At 38.1% G+C, this 19819-nt stretch overlaps 1 protein-coding gene across 13 annotated transcripts in view; it reads left to right on the forward strand.

Annotated features, from left to right (window-relative positions):
• Positions 1–19819, forward strand: part of camta1a (calmodulin binding transcription activator 1a) — a 469448-nt gene that overhangs the window by 426592 nt on the left and 23037 nt on the right. For 9 of the 13 annotated variants that reach the window (XM_065285521.1, XM_065285522.1, XM_065285523.1 and 6 more), the window contains 4 exons: positions 1109–1249; positions 2806–5021; positions 5732–5858; positions 7751–7885. In XM_065285521.1, coding sequence (XP_065141593.1) covers positions 1109–1249; positions 2806–5021; positions 5732–5858; positions 7751–7885 — 2619 coding nt within the window. Of the gene's footprint in view, positions 1–1108; positions 1250–2805; positions 5022–5731; positions 5859–7750; positions 7886–12892; positions 13179–19819 lie in introns of those variants that run through there. The other 4 variants (XM_065285531.1, XM_065285532.1, XM_065285528.1 and 1 more) reach the window with 2 other exon arrangements.

The raw sequence follows: 19819 nt of genomic DNA on the forward strand, positions 1-19819 counted from the left end.
TAAAATAGTTATTCTATTGCATCGTTTAGCACCATAGACTGTGTCCATGACGTCACCCATAGGTTTCTGAAGATCGTTTTTGAAGCTTTAAGTAGGCGGTGCCTGCCGTCGGCATCTTGGCCGCGCATCACCAATCGCGGAAATCTGAAAAATGGGTAAAAAGGCAGGACGTGAAGCTGAGGTGGCTGGTTGCTGAAACCACGCCCGCCTAACTCAATTCTAGGGACAGCAGTGGCTGCTTAACCATCACTCAAGTGGCCACGCCCTTAATTATGCAGAACTTTAAGGCTTAATATAATTTAAACGAATGAGTTAAAAAAACATTCACCCCCCTCGCAGTTGTCATGAAGGCAAAATTAGCTATACAGACCAAAACCAATTATTGTACCAGGCTGTAAACATATTATTTTCTACTGTAAAGTTGGGCTATTTAACATGGGGGGTCTATGGGAATTGACTCCCTTTTGGAGCCAGCCTCTAGTGGCCAGTCGATCAATTGCAGTTTAAGTCACTTCCGTATTGGCTTCATCAGAGAGATCAGAATGTTGCCCCTCGTTTAGCACCTTGTGTAGGACTTAGTAGAATATTGGGTAAAAAAAATAGTTTTGAAGTATTCAATTTTTCTATCAATATTCAGTATCATTAGCATTTCTCTCAGTTTGTTGTCCAACTTAATTTTCTTATTTGTTGTAATGTAATGCACCCTTAAAATTTTGCCAAAACAAGGTATCCTAGGAGGCAGCATACTGTAATTAAGATGCATACTTCTTATAATAGCCTTTTATGTCAGGGGCTTTAAAATGCTGCCTGTGAAATCACCTCACTAGGTTTTGGAATGCAGCTAGCGAAGCACAAAATTTTGTCAGCTGGATAAAGTCACATAACAGAACAGGCTCAGGTCTGCACTTGAACTTGGCCTGTTCCTGTGCCAGAAAATAGGCCCCAGAGAAATAAAGCACTTTCCTTTTTCTCCGTAAGGGGTCAAAGTGGTTTGACATGAAGTGCGTCTCGTAGGTGAGGTCAGGAAGGTAGTGCACAGGCGGGTTGGGGGAGGGATGGAAGGCTCGGCTGGTTGGCTGACGACTGTGTCTCCTCTCTCCCTCGGCAGTTCATGGAATCAAGTGGACTTGCAGCAATGGGAACAGCAGCTCTGGCTTCTCTGTGGAGCAGCTGGTACAGCAGATACTGGACAGCCACCAGACCAAGCCTCCTCCCCGGACTCACAACTGCCTCTGCACGGGCACGCTGGGTAAGGGACAGGCAGCGGGGCTGGGGGGAGAGACAGCTGAAGTAAGACAGGAATCAGAATAGGAAATGTTATAAATATTTCTTCAGAAGTACTTCAGTCTCCACCTGATTGTCTAGTTAGAGAAAAGTCCAGGCTGAGCATTTTAGAGATGTACTGATATATTTAGCTGTCTGTTGCAATGATGCCACTGGGGGCTTAATGTTCCTGTATATATATATATATATATATATATATATATATATATATATATATATATATATATATATATATATATATATATATATAGGACTTCTTGACTAAAGTACACAACGAAAGTTTCACCTTTTCTTTAATCATAAAATCATCATACAAAAAGCACTTTACACTTCTGCCTCGCTCCCATAGGGTTTCAATTACTCTGAGGCAAATTGAAATGCATGTTTAAAACAAATGAATGTGTGGGGTGGATGAATTAAAATTGTTGGACTGTTGTGTGTTCAGAAAAAAATCAATTGCCAAGTATGCAGTAAATGACTAATGAGACATATCAACCATTTATTTAAAAAAATCAAGGTGTTTTGTTGCAAGGCTTTTAGTTGGCTTCTCATGAAATTATTAATATTGATTGATGATCTCTTTCAAGACTTAGTCTCTGAAAATTCATTAATAAAATTCGCAGCATATTCCTTTATATTTTTGTTTTCTCCAAAAAAATCATGGAAAAAAATCATTCTGTGGAAAATGACCTTCATATCTTTAATATTGACTGAGTAAGTCGTGTCAAATATTGAAATTAATGTAAAATCAATTAATAAAATAATATTTTGATGCTCTTAATCTCATAATTAGATAATGGGGCTTGAGGCTGGATTTTATAGTGAGAGTCACAATTAATGGTTATTAATAGAAACCAATGATTATGTATTTTGGGATATAATAATAATAATAATAATAATAATAATAATATATTCATATAATAATAATATATTAATTAATTAATGAATATAATTAATATATATATATATATATATATATATATATATATATATATATATTTATATTATTAATATATAATATATATTAATATTAGGGCTGGGCATAGATTAATCTAGATTAATCTCATACAAAATAAAAGTACTTTTTTGCATAATATATGAGTTTGTGATGTGTGTAAATATTATGTATATTATATATATATACTTTTTAGAAATGTTTTATTTAAATATCATTTTTTTATTTATATATAATTTAGAATATATAAAAATATAAATAAATATATATAAAAATGTAAGTTTTTCTTAAATACATCCATGAATGTGTGTGTATTTATATATACATAATAACTACACACAGCACAAACTCATATGTTATGCAAAAAAAAAATTTATTTTGTATGAGATTAATCTAGATTAATCTATGCCCAGCTCTTATATATATATATATTTATATGTAAATAAATGATAATGTCACTTTTAGGGCAGCGGGACAGTTAATTTCTTTACTAATTATGCATGAAATTATATAGATAATATTAATAAACTTGGCTAACCAGTAGCTGTTTGTGTTTGTCTCCACAGGCGCTGGGAGCAGCGTACATCACAAATGTAACAGCGCCAAACACCGCATCATCTCTCCCAAAGTGGACCCTCGTTCAGGCAGCTACAGCAGCACCCACTCCGAGCTCCAGAACAATGACGTGTCGGAGGGTAAAACAGAGCACAGCCACAGCAGCAAGAACAGCGGGGGTACTGGCGGAGGAAGCGTGCGTGAGAAACGAAACGGCAAGGTCCACAAACCTGTCCTGCTGCACCAGAATAGCACTGAGGTCTCCTCGACCAATCAGGTGGAAGTGCCAGACACCACCCAGAATTCCCCGGTGTCCATCAGCAGTGGGCTGAACTCTGACCCTGACATGGCTGACAGTCCAGCGGTCACAGGCATGGGTCACGTTGCTTCCGTCATGAGCAGCCTGTCCCAGAGTGTCTTTATGTCTGAGGTAACTGGGGACCCTGTCTACAGCATGTCCCCTACTGGAGGGCCCAACGCTCATATTATGGGCCCTGATGCCACCTCCCACGGCCTGGTCTTGGCAGTCACCTCTGACAGCCACAAGTTTAGCTTTCCTGGTAGTGGGAGCACAGATGCAGGTGGTCCTGGAGCAGATGGGCTGTCCATGCTGTCTGCATCAGGTGTCTCTGAGGAGCTTGTTCTCTCTAGTAGCCTAGACACAGGCGGCATTAAAATCCCAGAAACCACTATGAACTTTGATCCCGACTGCTTTCTGAATAACCCAAAGCAGGGCCAGACATATGGGGGAAGCGGATTAAAGCAGGAAAATGGTTCGTCACACGCCTCATGCTCCTCAACGGCTAACACTAACGGTTTGCAACGCTCTCCGTCTATTTCCGATACAAACTATGGCTTCAATTCTGTGCTGGTGAAGAACATCAAGACTGAGGACACTTCTTTCGAACAACAACTGGCTAAAGAAGGGAACTACCAGGTGGGGGCAGTAGTGAGCTGTAGTGTGTCCAGTGGTTCTGGTGGCCAAAATTCTCTTACCTTAACACCCGCTGCCTCTTTACTGCCCTCTGGAGGAGGCTTGAGCCCCAGCACCACCTTGGAGCAAATGGATTTCAGTGCCATTGATGCAAAGCAAGATTACTCCTCCGGTGGCTCTGCGGTAGGTTACAGCCAGGCAATGAATAACTTAGCTCACCAGAACCGATCTCCAAGCTTTTTCCTGCAAGAAGCTCCACAGCAAGCCCAGAGCCAGCAGGGTAGGCAGAACTCTGCCCAAAAGGGCCACATGCTGGATCATAACTCACCTGATGGGGCATACATGGGTCTGCAGGTTGTGAAAACAGAATCGCCTGGCAGCAACGGCCACCACCACCACCACCATCACACCCACCAGGCCCAGCACAGATCCAACTGCAATGGGGGTTCACCCACCGAAGGACAGGGACACGCCGGCTCCCTACAGCTCCTGCAGTATCAGGGAGGTTTTCCAGGTCTTGGTCCAGAGCATGAGGAGGTGGTCGGGATGGATCAGAGCCGCGGCGTGGGATCCGGTCAGGTCGGGGCTACGGAAAACGGGACTGATAGATCTGGGGATCACCTACAGGCCTGCGGAGGCGGAGAAGGTGGAGCAGCTGAGCACTTCCTCCAGCAAAGCTCTGAAAATGGAGCAGGGAATGAGGCGATGGCTTTGAGGAATGGAAATTCTACCAATGGGCCCAATAGCTCACAACAGCAACTCCTGCAGGGAGCAAACTTGGTTCAGGGGCTCTACAACACTGTGGCGGCCCACCATGGGCTTAGCGGAGCTGGAGCCAACGGTGGAGGGGGCACAGGGATGGAAATCAGCCTGGACCATTTTGACATCTCGTTCGGTAACCAATTTTCTGACCTAATCAATGACTTCATCTCGGTGGATAGTGGAGCTACAGCCGTGGGAGCTGCAGGAACATTATACACCCATCAGTTGGTGGCCCCACCTGGGTCAGATGGAACGGCCACTTCCGGTGGAAACCAACAGCAAGGTCAAGAAGATTCAACCAACAGGTCAGCAGGTTACAGCCCTGCAGAGCTCTGCCTGCAGTCCTGCTGTAGCCCTCAGTCTTTGGGTGGAGGTGCTGGTGGAGGGTCAGGAGAGACCGGCTCACTGGCCTACATGCATGTGGCTGAAGTAGTGTCAGCAGCGGTGGCCCAGGGCACTCTGGGAATGTTGCAGGCCACTGGAAGACTGTTCATCGTCACTGACTATTCTCCAGAGTGGTCCTACCCAGAGGTACGTCTGTTTAATAAAGTACTGCTGGCATGCTTTTGATGTAGCGTTAAATCACCAGTGTATAGAAATATCACATTTGAATTGCACAAATATAAGAGGTTCTCAGTAGTTTCTGAATATTCAGAATAGAATTACATACAAGTCTCAGTATCTTGGTTTAATAAAAACTCCAAAATGAAAATCTTAAATAAAGAACCACATGTTTGATATTCCAACATTTTTCTCAGTTGTTCACTTACATTGCATTGTAATACTACACCAAGATAGCCACAAGATGGCAATGTGCCCTTGGTTTAAACCTACATATGTTGTAGTCTTGCTCTCTGCCATTAGATGGCATCATGTGCTTTACATTCACTACTACAGTGGTTCTCAAATGGGGGCCGCGAGATGGTGCCAGGGGGGCCCCAGTTTTATGACGTTTTATAAAATACATTAATTTATCATGAATTCTGTGTGATTCAACCTAAATAAAAAATAAGGCTACTAACCAACAGCACTACTTTGTATAATTTAATGGTTTGCTTAATTAAAAAATTTAAGATTTAGTGTTTTTTGTCATAAATTTTCTTTGGGGGTGCCACGAAGGAATGCACTGTACACAAGGGGGGCGCACGCTGAAAAACTTTGAGAACCACTGCTATACTACACCAAGATAGCCACAAGATGGCTATCTTGGTTTAAACCTTAATATGTTTTGCTTGTTTCAGGGTGGGGTTAAGGTGTTAATCACTGGGCCATGGCAGGAAGACAGCAGTAGCTACACCTGTCTGTTTGATCAGATCTCCGTCCCAGCATCCCTTATCCAGCCAGGAGTGTTACGTTGCTACTGTCCTGGTAATTTTACATTCATGCATACAACAGGGACTGATCATTTCATGAAACTTGTTAAGAGATATCACCAACAATTAGAAAACATATACATTTTGCATAAAGAAAATGAAATGTAATTCTAATAACTGTAATACATCCTTATGTCTCCTTTTCCGTTTATTTTTACAATGCTAAAAGAGTAACTAAAAAATGTACAGTACTGTTAAAAATTTCTTTTAATTAGCACAAATAAAGGGTAATACAACTATGTATACTTTAAATATACTTATATGTAATAATTTTGGCAATGAGAAAATACCCTGTAAAAAAATTCAAAGGATTACTCCATTTTTTTAAGTTTCTTAAGAAATTAAGTTTTTTGAGGAAAACATTCCAGAATTTTTCTCAATTTAATAGACTTTATTGGACCCCAACAGTTTTAATGCAGTTTAAAATTGCAGTTTCAACCCAGCTTCAAAGGACTCTAAATGATCCGAAACAATTGTCATTTTTGACAAGAAAAAAAAATACACTTTTAAACAACTTCTCGTCTTGCACCAGTTGTGTGACGCGGTAGCGCAACCTCCCGTAATTGCGTAAGCACGTCGAAAGGTCACACATTACATATATTAAATGCACACTTGCGGACCATTTTAAACAATAAACTGCCACAAAGATATTAATTTGTATCATTCAACATACAAAAACGTCGGAACGGTCCTCTTTCTCCACACTTGTAAACACTGGGGCTGCAGTTTTGCAAACATCATCCATGACCTTTTGACGTGAGGTTGCACTGGCACGTCACACGGCCGGTGCAAGACGAGAAGTTGTGATTTAAAGTTTTATAGTTTATTTTTCTTGCCGAAAATTATAATAATTTCACTAGATAAGACCCTTATGCCTCGTTTGGGGATTGTGAAGCTGCGTTGCAATTTTAAACTGCATTGAACCTTTCATTTGTTGGGGTCCAATAAAGTCTATTAAAATGAGAAAAATCCTGGAATGTTTTCCTCAAAAAACTCAATTTCTTCTCATCTGCACAAATAAAGATAAACATTTTGAATGACATGGGGGTGAGTAAAGAATTTTTTTTTGAAAACAGAATATTCCTTTACATTTTAATCAACTTGAATTTTATTAAATTTATTTAAACTTTCTTGACTAGTTAAGAGTTGCTGTAAATTATAAAAGTAAAGTTGAATGAAAGTAGCTACAGTAGCTTAGTTTTGTGCTGGTGAAGAACATCAAGACTTCTGTCGAACAGCAACTGGCAACAGAAGGGAACTACCAGGTGGGGGCAGTAGTGAGCTGTAGTGTGTCCAGTGGTTAGCCAAAACCAACTTTATTTTTATAATTTATAGCAACTCCTCACTAGTCAAAAAAGTTTAAATTAATTGTAAATTTAAGTTTATTCAACTTTTAAATTCAAGTGTAACAAGAATTTTTTTCAAAGTGTGGGAATGGGGGATGTCTGCACTATAAGAAGTGGCTGAGTTTGTCCCCTTTTGATCTGGGTAAAAATAACCCAGATCAAAAGGGGACAAACTCAGCTCATTTGGGTTGTAATTTAAACTGCTGGGTTGTTTCAAGCCAAAATGCTGGATTATATTGTTTTTTTTTAGAGTGTAATGTTTCTAAAGATATGATCCTAATTGTTTATATAATTTAGATATATATATATATATATATATATATATATATATATATATATATAGTCTAGAGATTTGCCCATACCATTAATTAATTTTTTTATTTATAAAAGTTATGTATTTACTCAAATACATAACATAAAAGTGTACATTTTTTGAATCCCTCTAAACGGCTTTAGATGCCATCTCTGTAAAGAAAGAAAGAGCGTGATGGTCTCATATTGACTCTCTGATCTGTCTAATTACTGCTTTATGTATCTGCAGCTCATGACACAGGCCTGGTGACTCTACAGGTGGCTGTCAGTAATCAGATCATCTCCAACTCTGTTGTGTTTGAATATAAAGCACGGGCTCTGCCCTCCCTGCCTTCATCACAGCATGACTGGCTGTCACTTGACGGTAAGTCTCCCTCTGTTTCTCTCCATTTCTGAAAAATGTCATATACTGGAACCCATCATCTGGCAGAGGATTACTGACTTACTTCAAGTAGGTTATTATATAATCAGATGTCTTGGCCCAAGGCTTGTCTAATTATCCCACATTCAGTATTAACAAATTAAAAGTTTTTGATAGAGATGAAGAATATGTTATGAATACAGAGAGAATGTGCTGATATGAATTAGGGTCAGGTGCAGTTAAACCTTTGTTAGACCTGTAGATGGGGCAGGTTTGGAAACTGAATCAGTTTTTGGTGCTGGATATAATGTGTTTGAGGAATTTAACAGAGGTAATGTGTGTTATTCAAGGCTGAATTCAGAATAGATGAAGAATGGATAAATACAGCTCTGTTTAAGAATAGGTAGAGCTTTTGAAGCCTCTTGTGACCGGTGCTTTAATCTACTGTAGCTGGCAGTCATTTATATAAGTGGTTAATACTTCAGGGTCAAGGAGAAGAGCAATCTGCAAACTGACTGATGAGCTTTGGGTGATTTAAGGCAAACCAAATATTGGTTGCTCCTTCACATCTGGCTTGGCTGTGTATCTTTGTAAATGTAAGATTTTTGTTTGTTTTTATGAACTGTATCATCGAACATTGATGTAAAGTAGATTCTGGGAGCAGTCTGTAGAAAAATTATATTTTTATTGATACTTTATTGTCATTCTAATGCTAGGTATTTTTTTTTTGTTAAGATTTTACATCAATATTTTTACAGTTGGAAATTTTTAGATATTTATAGTTCACAATATAGTGTATCACAATATTGGAAGAGTTTGGTTCCAAAACGCAATAAATCCATTGTAAAAATGTGTTTTCTATACCAAGAAAGTGACAAGATGAAAACCACTACTTTCTGTTACAAACTTTCATATACCAACTTTAGGTTATAATAACATAAAAACTTAAATCCATAATTTGATTTTCAAAGATGTATTATAAAAACTGATTATTTTTTTCAAAATGCAATAAATCCATGACAAGTTTTTTTTTCAAAATGCTATAAATCTATTGAATCAATATATAAATGTGCATTCATATTTACCATGTTATATTCATTTAGTTGACTAGTGGTATACACTCACTGATTAAAAAAATAAACATTAATGGCATTAATCAAAACACTTACTTTGTCATATTAAGAACACTGCACTGTAAAAAAAATCCGTAGAAATTACAATGTTATTGCAGCTGGGTTGCCGGTAATTTACCGTAGATTTAAAATTATTTTATTTACTGGCAAGAGTTTGTTCAAAGTTAAATAAATTTTAAATATTAACAAGTCTTTATCTTTACAGAATAAAACTATACAATAACAGTCTCATGCAAAGCATTCTGGGAACCAGAAATCATCATTAACCTTTTTCTGTTTTTTGCTTCAGATTTTGTTTCCCAGAATGTTTTGCTTGATGCTGTTTTTTTAGTTTTACTCTGTAAAGACAAAGATTTGTAAATGTTTAATGTTCATTTAACTTTGAACAAAATATTGCCAGTAAATAACATAAATTTAAATCTACGGTAAATTACCGGCAACCCAGCTGCAATTTCTACGGATTTTTTTACAGTGTGTCATTGCTGCTGTCATCCTTGGGACATCGACGCTAAACTTTTTTGACAGCGATCAGCTGTAAAATGTTTTGGTCCTGCTCGATTTTCGTTGACTTCTGAGTAAAATAATGGAAAGTTTTTCATAAGATCCTCTGGGGTCAATGTGTTAGCATGACAAAAGCTGTCGTGTGAAAACAGTTGTCATTTCTCTGTTGCCCAAGTGGCTTACGTTCCCCGCCACAGAAAACCATCACAGGTTTATCAATTCCATCAAAAGTTAGATTTTGTTTTTGTTTGTTTGTTGATCACGAACTACAAAGTAGATGAGGAAAACTAGGATTCTGTGTATTCAAAGTGCCGCCCCTATTGTTTACAATGCGTGGAATGGTGCGCTGTGATTTGTTGAGCGGATTTATTGTATTCTGCAGAAAAGGAGGAGTGCCGTTAATACGTTTCGGGAAAAAGGGAGAAAAGATGATACAATAACATGGCGGATAATCGGATTGTGCGTAAAATTAAGTATTTTCTTTTTAATACTGACCAGATACAATACTGATTTTGGTGGTAACTAATTTAAAAAGAAAATCGCATTTATCAAGTTTCGGAACCAAACTCTTTATTTGTATTTAATTTACATTTATTCATTTAGCAGCCTTAACAAAGAAACTTACTAATGAAGGAGCATTCAAATTTATGTCTTATGAGTCAACAATAAGCAAAAATAAGTACACCTATAAAGAATCACAATATTTGTCAATATATTATAAGATAGATATCTATAATGTTACATTATAAGGTACCTGTGGATTCCCTCCCTTACTATTAAACACTTTATCTGAACTGTTTCTACTACACGCATTGCAGAAACCCACACACATGAATGAACTTCAACCAAACCTCCTTTGATCATCTTGTTAGTGTTATTTTAAATGTAAAGTTTTAAGCCTAATCTTCCTGTTGCTGTTTGGCATTTGCTCTCTTTAAGCCTTATAAACCAAATACATTTCCACACACATGGTTCTGGGAAAGCCGGGCCACCTCAAACTGAGGCTGTGGCGTCAGAGAGCTTATGAAAATATTGAAGCATATGGACAAAGCAACATGCTTGCCAATTTGACGTCTCGAGCTCTAATCTGCTGATGTTATGTGCAGCCAAAACCAACAATGGCAATGAATGCTTTGGGCAGCAAGAAGTGGCCTTGTGTACCTTACCGTACATATACAGGATGTTTTTGACAATAGTGATGTTTGGAAAGCAAAACACTAGGATCATGCAAAACAGGGGAAACTGCATGTGTTAATGCATACACACACAGTAAACATCTATTAAATATATGGGATAACTGAGGGCATATACAGTAACATGGCAGGTGTTTGTATGTGTTATGGCTAAGTGCTCTGTCTCCAGTGAGTCTGAGTAAAGTGAAGAGTGCCTGTGTGTGGTGCTGTTTGTCTGTGGAGGGGGGTGGAGGGGTGAGTGTTGTTACTGCAGTGTGCATTGACAGGGTAAACTAGGGCATGGTGGAGGAGCCTGTGGTAAGGGACAGCTGCAATGCAGACAGCCCTTAAGGCAGAGAAAGAGGACCAGGGTCCTACTCAACCCCCACCCCCCATTCAAACAGGAACAACAGTACGGTCTCATACGATGGACTGTACAGTCAGTCGTGTACTTGTTCAGCTCACTTCTTTGATGTTGTACAAGTTTCTTTACAGTGTTGGTTGGTTGTTTAGAAAGTCATATGTATATTAGGTCATGTAAAAAGCTCAGCCTAAGTCTGGTAAAGGCTCCAGCACTGCCTGCGACCCTAGATAGTACAAGTGGGATTTAAGATGGATGAATACATAAAGCTTTTGTTACTATTACCAAATTCTGATTGTGTAACACCATGCTTACATTTTTTTTAGCTGTTCATAATAAATTTATGACTACATTTTGTAGCAATCTTATGTTTAGGATGGCTTTCCAAAATGTTATTTTTCTATATTTTCAATAAGCCTAATGTATGTTTTATCTTAATGCTTTATCAACTTAAGTAGCTACAGTAAGTTAAGTAGATTAGTGGATAAGAACAAGCTTAACTGAATTAGACTAAGTCCTGGTTTAAGCATGTACTGAAGTACAGTGAAAAATATATGTGCTGGAAATCACAAGGCTGGTTTACAAGTTATTCCTTACCCTGCTCTTGCCTCCGGAAATAACATGTAGGTATAATATTGTATTTAGCTTAGACATAATGAACAAGCTGTCCATCAACCATCTATAATGCTGTAAAGTTACTGTATTAATTGCATTAGCCAAATCAAATTAACAGGGGGTAGAATGTCAATAAACAACACATAAGACCATGTTACTGTACAGTATACTTACTGAGCAAGAACTGGTTTCTTATTTTAACTTACAGTAAGGTTTTAGTCAGGTGCGTTATGCTAATGTAGTCTAATACCATTTATAATAGACTGCCATGTATTTTATATGTTTCTATCATTATCTCTACTGTTCGTTCTAAAATGTATTTGTGAAAGCCCTATAAAAACAGAATATACTTTTAACAAACATGCGGCGTTTATTACGTAAAAGTAAAGGACGTGGCTGACGTGACGCTTTCTCCGGTTCATGCTAAATCCAGTTGCTGGATTGTTTATGCGCTTGCCTGCTTGAAGATGATTCTGCACCTCACCAGCAGCTCTCCCTCTCACCCCTGTCCATTAAACAACAGCATCATCTACTGTCAAATAAAACGATTTTGAGACTAACCTCACCGTCTGCTGTTTGATGCTAAGCTAGTCGTTTCTTTTTACCGTGTGCTGTTATGTTCTAATGGCAAACAGCTGCTTGCCTTGATTTGTCATAATGCAGAATGGAGGCGGGGCGTCGCTTTTCTCTGCAGCATTGCAGGTACGAAGCCACAGGCTGGACAAAAAAATGAAGTATCAAGAGTCGTCGTGTACTGTAAGCACGACCAATATTTATATATTGTAAATATATGTGCCTGTTCATAGCGCCCAACGAGTCCAAATAAGGATATGAACACTTATGTCGCTCCCCAGCATCACTTTTGCACACGTGGAGTAAGTATGCAATATACAAATAATGAAAAAAACGAACCATTATTGTGAGAAAAGAAGCGCGATCATTTGTCCATTTCACTGGAAGCCGCGTGCAATAACAGATTCCCGGGTTTTCTTTTTCAAAACGCGAAGACCGTTATATATAGGGACATTCGCAGTTGATTGACGGTTTAAAAACCTGAAGCTGTTAATAGAAAAGACATACGTTTTCTTCCATTTTTGCTGATGAAGTCTTCACGGCTCGTGGAAAACTAGGGCGTCTGTTTACCTGCGGCACGTGCCCGGCGTCTCATCGCGCGGAGATTGAGGCACGCGCGCTGGGGGCAGTAGTGTTGGAGTAAAAAGGGGCGGGAGTACGAGAGTAAGTGAGCGGGCTTTACATTTTCTCCCCTGCACGTCGCTTCTTCACTTTACCCTGTTGTTGATGAGACATTTTACTATAATCTCCTACTTTAAAAGGATATTTGTGTGTGTGTATATATATATATCGCCTAGTATTAGTAGGTGTAGGGGAAAACTGCGTGAGACAAGACCATTTGGAACATTTTGGTCAGGATGCCGATGATTGACATTTGCCTTTCCTAAAGACAAGGAGACCGTTTGCTTTGCAGGGGGACTCCATGGACAGTAAAATAGAAGGTTGGACATGCTTAAATAAACGTTGTGTCTGTGTGTATAGTCTCGTATCGTAAGGTTGGAGTTTCTACACGTGCTTAGCCTACTTTAAACCCCAAGATGTCATTTCCATGTATGGAAAACAAGTTTGGTATGAACAGTCAGTTTTTTTACCCAGGCTGGAGAAATACGGAATTCTGTGGATTACATTTATCCTCCTGCTATTTCTGTATTTGGTAAAATATTCGCTAGATGTTGAATGAAAGAAAGTGAAGTCCGTTTTTTTGTGGAAACAGGTTCGTCCGTTCTGACTAAGTTAAATCCAACCTCTTAAAGGGATAACGTTACTTAAAGCTTTATATTTTTATAAAAAGCTTATAGTCTGTATAGTAGCTTTCTAAAGTACATGTGTAAACTTTCAATTTCGACTAAAAAACCCACTATAGAAAAATATAGTTACAATGGACTTTTTATATAGCACATTGATTAGAGTAATCAAAACAAATATTTCGAACAAATATTAATTTGTTATTGTAAGTACAATGTACAAATGACAAATATCTTACCCTCCAACAAAATATCATACATCATAAATGTGGAGTAGCCTATATTTTGAAGAAGTTTTGTAATTTTGTTATGTTTCTTTGCTTTAGTCTTGACTTTAGTGTGTTTGCGCGCGCGTGTGTGTGTATGTGCGCTGGTATTTTCAGCACTGAGGACAGCGACGCTCCGTATAGCGCAAAAGTGAGGCAAAATATTTACAAAACAAGAGACTAGTAAAACAGTTAAATTGCCAGTGGTTATAAATTGTGTTTGATGATTATTATTCGTCACGCGTGTATGGTTGTTGCTAAATGTCCACGCTCAACAACCTGTTGATAGATACAGTAATAGGGTGCGCTGATAAACCTGATGACCCCCGCCGCTAACTTCACAAAATACAAGCTCTATGGTTCTTATATTTGATACATTTCCTAGTCCCTAACCAGTTTTATCAAGTAGGTTTTTTGTAATTTGATGGTGCATGAACAGTTGCAAAAATAAAATAGTGCAAAATTTACAGTGCTTTTATGGATGTTAGCATACTATTATACTGGTATGATAACATTTGATAATATGTCTTTTGATTAATTTCTTTTTTTAATTCTTGGAATCTTAGAGTATGATATTTGCACACAAGTTTTATTGTATTTGTTTTAACCAAAGTATTAATTCTGTTTATGCTCTTATTTATATTGTACTGAATGGAAACTGGGTTGAATCGATCTTTTAAAGAGTACTAAAGATAATGCCAGAGCATTTAACCTAAGCTTGACACAACCTCTGCTCCATTCATTTCATAGAAAACAAAGGTCATATAAGTGATCTTGTTGAGAAATTGGTCATTTATTTCCTGTCATCAGTGTTTCTGCAGCATATAACCAAAAGCTGCATATACCACTAAGACTTGCAAGCTTGTTATACAGCGCCAGGCTTTTTTGACTGATTGCGCTCTGCTAGCTCCTGCTGAGTTATGAGATCTGCCAAACATGTTGATTTATGATCATTTTCTCCATCTTTCTTGAACTTGGTGTTCGATTTGATGAAAACATGTGTGTTTCTGATTTATGAAATCAAATTCTTTGTTGAACTTTTAGTTTTGGCATGTGCATTAACAATGTTAACTTAATGGTTCTTTGTATCTGTTAAAAAAACATTACAACTGTGAAAAATAAATGTAGTTTTAACACCCCCCCAAATACATGATGCTTGCTTTCTACTTTAGTGCCTCCACTCAGGATGCCTCAAGGGCACAATCGTTAATTAGTGTTAAATCAGACAGCAGTTAGGCAGATTGGTGCAGGGCTCTTTAGATTGTTAGAGGCTCGCTGAAATTGATTGAAAATTAGATTTGCCAAGGCTTGCGCTTAGGATTGTGTCTTTTTACAACGAATGACGAGCCATTTAAGTAACTGGTGGAAACAGGTAATGATGTATATTCAGAAATGAGATGTTGCTGATAGAGATACGAGTACCAAACCAAACTGCTGATGAATGCATTTCCACTGTTAGTTTTATCACTAAAAATATTTAATATTGTACACCGTAGTCAGCATTGTTGCCTGCTTGTCGAAATGATGACAGGGAAGGCTGAGCAAAATGTAGCTGACTCACATGAACAGCAAAATTATTAGTAACAATATGGGTGAAGATTTTGTGAACTGGTTTTGTCTTGAACAGGCTGTATGCTTGTATGGCACTTTTACAAAGCACGGTGAAGTATTTTGTTTGTGCATAAACCTTGTTACACAACTGCACATAGACAAGGACTATTTAACCAAGGCATGTCTTGGAGTATGGGTAAAACATTTAGCTCATGGAGGAGCCCGACCTTGATTTAATTTGATATGTGGCTTGTTTGTCTGGATACTGAATTAGAGGCATCCATTCAACCAGAAGAAGATGGCAGTAAAGATTGTTCAGGTCCATGGCATGCTATGTTCTAGCTATAAACCAATTTATGCCACACACACACATTCACTGTCATTGAAGCTTTTATCATGATTTCATATGTAATTTAGATTTCGAGTTGGCCTATCCTTCTTGGTTTTCCTTTCTGTATGTTTGTGATAGCCATTTAGGATGAGCATGTCTATTTTTTTACTGTGATGACCCACACATTACATCTGAAGCTTGCATCAAAAATGTCACCACATGAATCGGGCGATAAAGAGCTTCTTAACCTCAATTCCTCATCCTTCTGGTTTCTGCAGGACTGGAGGGCTTCCAGAAAGGTCAGGCACATGCTATATAACCCACTAAATCACTAGTAACCTTGATCGCAGTGCAGCTTCAGTCGGCACTGCCATCATGAATAAACGTTTCCTGTAAGGGTTGAGCTTTCTTACACAGCAGGTCAGATGACCAAATGGTCAGTTCCTGTTAAATCAGGGAACAACTCATGCTGTGTTTTAAACAGTTTTGATGTAACACCTGCAAAAAGAGAAGTTATGTTTGCATGTGTGTATCCAGCAGCTCTCTGCAGAGTATTCACTCGCTGAGCTTTTGAAGTTCAGACTGAAAGATACTTGTTTGTGTAAGCATTTTGGTTCTGGGCCAGGACACTTGTGGAGGCCTCAGTAGTAGTGCAGATGAGGATCGAAACATCAGATGTTCATTCAATTTGAAAAGCATTTTTAGCATTTTTTGTAGGTTGTAATTTTAGCTGCACCAAACGCAGAGATAGCCAGGATTTTCATAATAACTATCTTTAGGGTGCTTTATGTCATTTTTTTGACTTGGAACAGTGGTCACGATAACCTTTTGGGGATATTTCTTTGAGACTTGCATGCACTGTTGACACCTTAAGCTCTTTTCTGCTTTTAAGAATTTATGGTTTAGTTGTTTCGGTGTTTAGAAACTTTATCTTTGCCCTTTATGTTTAAGAAATGTGGGATAAACGTTAGCACTGTGATTGGAGTAATATAAGTGCTTTAATTGGTCGTCTTGGTAAGAAAGCTTTTGTCAAGAAGAAAATTGTAAACAGAATGTTATAGCACTTGCATTACAAGCTGGGCATTTTAATAGTTGAAAATCCTATCATAGTTTATTAAACTACTATTTGTTAAAGCAGACATATCATGCTTTTAAATCTGTCCTTTTTACATATAAATCATCTATTTGTGGTCTATATAAAGCGAAACTGCAATGCTTGGGTCTGAATTCCTCATTATTATAGCCCCACAGGCCCCCTTTCTACCCCTTTTCTGATGTGCATCTGAGAGCAACTCATTTTGGTGCTGTCTTTTTAAATGCACGTCATACCCTGCCCCCTCTCCAGGTTGCAGAGGTGACACTCGGTTAAACTCCACCCCGTTCGGCCATTTTTGTAGTTTTATAGCAGAGATACGATTATCTAGCGGCACAGAAACTTTTTATTCACTCGTTATTCACAAAATGTCAACAACGGAAGACTTGTCCATCCAGCCTTACATGTTTGCGCCAGAGTCGGAAATGGAGCGAGATGAAAATGAAGACGACGAACCTGCAGAACAATATGGAGGTATCGCAATGGAACGTCTTCATATGGAGGTATCGCAATGGTGTGTTAATGCCGGCTGTCTTATTTCAGAATATTAACAATTATAAAGTTGACTATTACTCTTAGTTAATTGTAAGTTGTTGTAATATGCTATAACTTAATCCCGGGTTGATGACCACATGCGACATCCGCAGGCTGCAGCCTTCGGATTGAGAAACAGCACTGCTAAACCATGACAACCGTGTACTTTACTGTTTTTAAAGTTATTTACAGCTTACCGAAGTGCTCTGCTCGTCGTCTCCAAAGATAGAAGTAATTGACCCCTCAATCAGACGAAGTCTATCGGCAAATCCTACTTTATACTGGTGGAGGTTGGTGAAATAGTTATCCTTGAAGTTCTTCGCGCACTAAAAAATGACATTTCCGTGAAAAATAAAACTCAACCAGGCACAGGTTCAACAACCGAACATTTTGATTTACTCTCTCGTAACTTCTGCATCCTTGAGCTTGGACTACAATATCGCAGCGAGAAATATAAAATGGCGGATTGCTCGTAGTGTTGGGCTGGCAGTCGATGTCCTTATTTAGCAGTTCCGCTGCAAATACTGTGACGTAATTGTTCAAAAAACGTAATAGATAATAGAAAAATCAGAACCGGTTGGAAAATATGACCAAAACAGAATATAAAGATATCAACAAAGCACCTGAAGAGACTAATTTCAACTTTTATGTACTTCTAAACACTACAAATATACAACAAAATGCATTTAAGAGCTAAGAAAGTGGATTTAGCATGATATGTCTCCTTTAAACTGTAAGAAAACTATAAAACTTCTACAACCCTAACCCTAACACAGAAAATAAGTTATTTTATAAGTTATAAACTGCTCTTTTTCACGCAGTTGGAGGGGTCTAATGGTATTATGCATTCTGACTTATTATTACATAGGTAAGGAGTTAAATTACTCATGCTAAACATGAGCAAAGGTTAAAAGAACCATTTGGACATATGACGTGAATATTTCTGTGCTGAATGCTCTTTCTTGGGGTTAATACAAGTTTTGAATGTTTTATCGACTACTGAATCTGTTGTGTAAGCAGTGCAGGACATACAGTGGAAGTCCTTGGGCACTCCAACCGGAATAGCGCATGTACACAGGGTGCGATTTGCTGGGGGGAATGGCAGGGATTATCCCCACTTCTGCTCTTTATATTTCCACCTCTGATTAATTATTTTTTATCCCTGTGGGGACAAATTTACCCCCCATGATTAACCTTGTGCATTAATTAAATTGACTACCCTTTCGAGTTGTTTGTGGATGAAAACATCCACTAAATTAAACGGCTATAAAAATGTTTATAAAATTATATGATTCCTAACCCTAAGTCTTTAATTGCCAAGTTCAAAAACAAAATGACTGATATTCAATATAAAAGTGTTTGTGGACTGGATTTTTTGTACCTTTTTCACAGTCTTGGGCATGTCAAAGATTAGTTAAAACATTGGCTTTGATGCATTTTTTAGTTGTTGTGCAGCATCTGATTTAATTTTTTCATTTGCTGTGCGTGGCGGTTTTTGCCCCATTGAATTTCATTATAACGACATTTTTTGTTCATCATGACATGATGACAAGTCATGACACCATATATTGATTGTTGTTGGTTTTTCCTTTTTCTAAGAGTGAAAATGTGTAATTTTTATTGTTGATCACCATGTGGCGTCATATACCCTTTAGTAGGCCACTAGGCCTGTGCAAAAACAAAGCTTAATTTCTGGTTTGTACATTGAGTTATATGGGGTATAACATCGTGTGTGTGTGGGGGGGGGGGGGGGGTTGATCTATGTGGTTTATCAGGACATGAATAGTGTATAATGACATGTTTATTATGCTATAATATATTCTGGTTTACACAGAGAGTGTCCCCATAATCTGAAACGCTAAAAAAACATACTAAATGGTAGTTTTTCATAGATTAAAGACTGGCAACAGGTTTTTGTGACATTGGGGTTTTATTAGGGGAATAGAATATAACAGTTTGGACAGTATAAAATGCATTGCGTCTATGGAGATGTCCCCGTAAACCACATACACCAACATATGTGCGTAGGTGCGTGTGTGTATTGTTGAGTTTTTGACAAATTTCAAAGCATTTTCCCAAAATATGTGTCAATATAGTATTTGTCACCAAAAAGCATTTTATTTGCTGAAACACAGAGAAAGTTGTGGCCAAATTAAGACAAAAAAAACCCATAGTGGATGAAAACGTCCCCAACAACCCATAAGAGTTAATGATCTTAATAAAGCTAATTTAATAAAAACGCTGCCACGCAATAGTGCAAACAACAGTAAGTAGTATTACTGTAAGCCCTTACACTCCTGTGACAATAGGTGACAGCACATCTAAGTCATGATCCTTTTCTAATCCATGCCCAGATTTTCCAAATGTTGCCAACCACCAAAACTAATAAATTAACAGCCAAATAATAAATGAAAAGGATTCCAAGCAGCAAATCATCGTATTTTACAGGACTGTCACAATAAAATCCAAGAAATATTACCATTGAGAAAGCAGAAATACCGTTGCTAATCAAGGGGAACTCATAGATGACACAGAAAACCAAAAAAGAGGTTAAAAGTCCATC

This window comes from Paramisgurnus dabryanus, chromosome 21 (assembly GCF_030506205.2).
Source record: "Paramisgurnus dabryanus chromosome 21, PD_genome_1.1, whole genome shotgun sequence".
In the NCBI taxonomy this organism is placed as follows: domain Eukaryota; kingdom Metazoa; phylum Chordata; class Actinopteri; order Cypriniformes; family Cobitidae; genus Paramisgurnus; species Paramisgurnus dabryanus.